The sequence below is a fragment of the Penaeus monodon genome, chromosome 20 (assembly GCF_015228065.2).
Source record: "Penaeus monodon isolate SGIC_2016 chromosome 20, NSTDA_Pmon_1, whole genome shotgun sequence".
Classification (NCBI taxonomy): Eukaryota; Metazoa; Arthropoda; class Malacostraca; order Decapoda; family Penaeidae; genus Penaeus; species Penaeus monodon.
Window position 1 is genome coordinate 42,674,593 of NC_051405.1, and position 2,329 is coordinate 42,676,921.

The 2,329-nt window shown below is 54.7% G+C and overlaps 1 protein-coding gene across 1 annotated transcript in view; it reads right to left on the reverse strand.

Annotated features, from left to right (window-relative positions):
- The window catches only part of LOC119585843 (C-Maf-inducing protein-like), a 130,578-nt gene extending 128,879 nt beyond the window's left edge, over positions 1 to 1,699 (reverse strand). Inside the window, 1 exon segment of the mRNA XM_037934574.1 lies at positions 606 to 1,699. Coding sequence (XP_037790502.1) covers positions 606 to 1,586 — 981 coding nt within the window. The 5' untranslated portion in view covers positions 1,587 to 1,699.
- Between the last annotated feature and the right edge of the window lie 630 nt (positions 1,700 to 2,329).

Below are 2,329 nucleotides of genomic sequence, written 5' to 3' on the forward strand. Positions count from 1 at the left end.
ACAGCTTGTATATGTCGCAATATCATTAAAATATGAAAAAAAAAACATCAATACTACCGTACACTTGCAGTTTTTCTCCCTCTTGCTTTATCAACGTTAATGTTCTGAGATTAGCTTTATCAGAATGTTTATAACAATAATAGCGTTTCTTTTTCACAACCAATCTTACAACCACTACTGCGATCATGAACCTCGGTAATGTCATTCTAATCACTACTGATACTTTGCCGTGATCAGAAGCCATTATTAATACCTGCGCATGACCCCCTTGTCATGAGATCGTCATTAATGTTGCATGCTTGCTGACTGCCTAAAGCACTGTAACGAGATGGAGGGAGTCGTAATGGAAGCAAGTGTGTGTGTGTGTGATATCTTGACGTGAATGGTGGTGCGAGGTGCAAGTGCTCCATTGATTTTTTATCTGTTTTAACTTGTTTATTTTTACGTTGGGGTTGTTGCTGTTGTTCTTATTTTACTATGTGCTTCATTGTAGATTTTTTTTTTTAATATGTGCTTTATTGTATTGTGAAAATTATGTAAGTAGCAGAAAAAAAGATGAAAGGGTACAGTCCAGTCAGCCAACGTAGACGGGGAGGATGCCTTACCGTCCTGGCGGAGATGGCGGTATGAGTGAGGACGAGGTACTCCTCGCGCCAGCCCTCAAGGTCGAACACCAGCTGCCCCACCTCCCCCGTCACGCGATGGAGGAAGCGCTTGGGCAGCCGGCCGAGCTCGCCAGCCCTCAGGCCGCCTGCACACACATCCACATCATCCACATTGACGGGGACAGTGGAGAGGACGGCGTGCACATTGTGGATGCTGCCCTCGGAGCGTGAGAGGGCCGAGGTGAGCGCTGCGGGCGGCGGGATCACGCTGTTGTTCAGGCGAAGGGGTCCGTCGCCCCCGCTCTCCCGCTGGCCCACCAGGTTGTCCTGCGAGCGAGACTTCTTCCGACACAGCCGCTGGTGGCCGCAGGCGAGCCGCTCCATCATGGCCGAGTGTCGTCGCGGCTTGCGGCCCTGCGGCTCCTGGGCGCCATTGGCTGCGGGCGGGGCGGAGGTCGGAGCTTCGTTCGAGGGCGTCGGGGGGAGGGGGTCCGCCTGGCTCGAGTCATCGAGATTGACAACTTTTCCCCAGGTGGGCGGAGGGTCATCGCGCCGCCAGTCCCCGTTGGAAATCGACCTGCCGTACGACGCCGAGGGCGAGACCTGGGGGGCGGGGGGCCTCGGGGCCTCGGAGGGAGCCTCGCCATTTTCATCGAGGACGTCGCCGCAGGAGTGCCGCCGATGGTACGCGGGGTTCTGCCGCTCCGCCATCACATAGGGCAGGTAGAGTCGGCAGGCGGGGGCCGACACCCGCTTGAGGAGCACATAGCCCTCGTACCGCGCCTGGAACTTGCGGCGGCGCCCTGTCATGAAGACACAGGCCGTGTTGCAGGCGTCGCAATACTGCAGCTGATAACGAGATCTTTGGGAGGGAGGCGGGGGACCTGCTGGCACCCCATTAGACGATGTCACCATCGTAGTAGGAGGGGGAAGGGGGCGCGAAGGGGAGGTGTACAGCCCCCCCTGGAGCGCGGGCAGCATATCGCTCAGACGCTGAACTCACTGGTCGCTCTGCATCACTGGGCCACTACTGCGCGAGCGAGACACACACTGCCCGCGCGCTACACTGGTTTTACCATCACTGACGACTCAGGCTGCTCTCAGATGCCAGCGGTCGCGACGGCGCAGAGGCCCTGCGCGCGCATCCCAGCCCTTCCTGAGGCGCTCCTTCCACACTACCGCAGGAACCTCTCTACCCATGGGCAACCCCGTGGTCCCTCACCTTTATGCTTGACCCAGATCCCCCACCAGCCACATGGAGGCCGTGCGGCCCATGAGCTGTCAGCTGCACCATCACTACCACTCACACAATAAAAGTTCGTTGATCCATAAAATCGATGTTCTGTTGTTCTGACACATGACACTTGCCTTGCTTTATCTAACTTCGTCACCTGCACACCCGCACTGCATGGAATTCAGAAAGCCCGCACTCTCCACATATACCAAGTTATGCACTCCTCGCCCCCCACCGTAATTACGTAGGAGTATTAGTGGAACGTTTTTTTTCCAATTACATACCTATTTCTGCTTCATAAAGATGTTATTATTACGTAGACTCTTTCCACTACTCGTACCTTCGCTGTAGCTCATAAATGCTGTTTTTTACGTACGTATTTTCCTTCGACTTTTTCATGACATCCTACTACGCAACACATATTGCAGGCTCTCGATACAGTAATGTGAGATACAGTGCAAGCATTCTCTCTGCCCCATCCATGGGTATC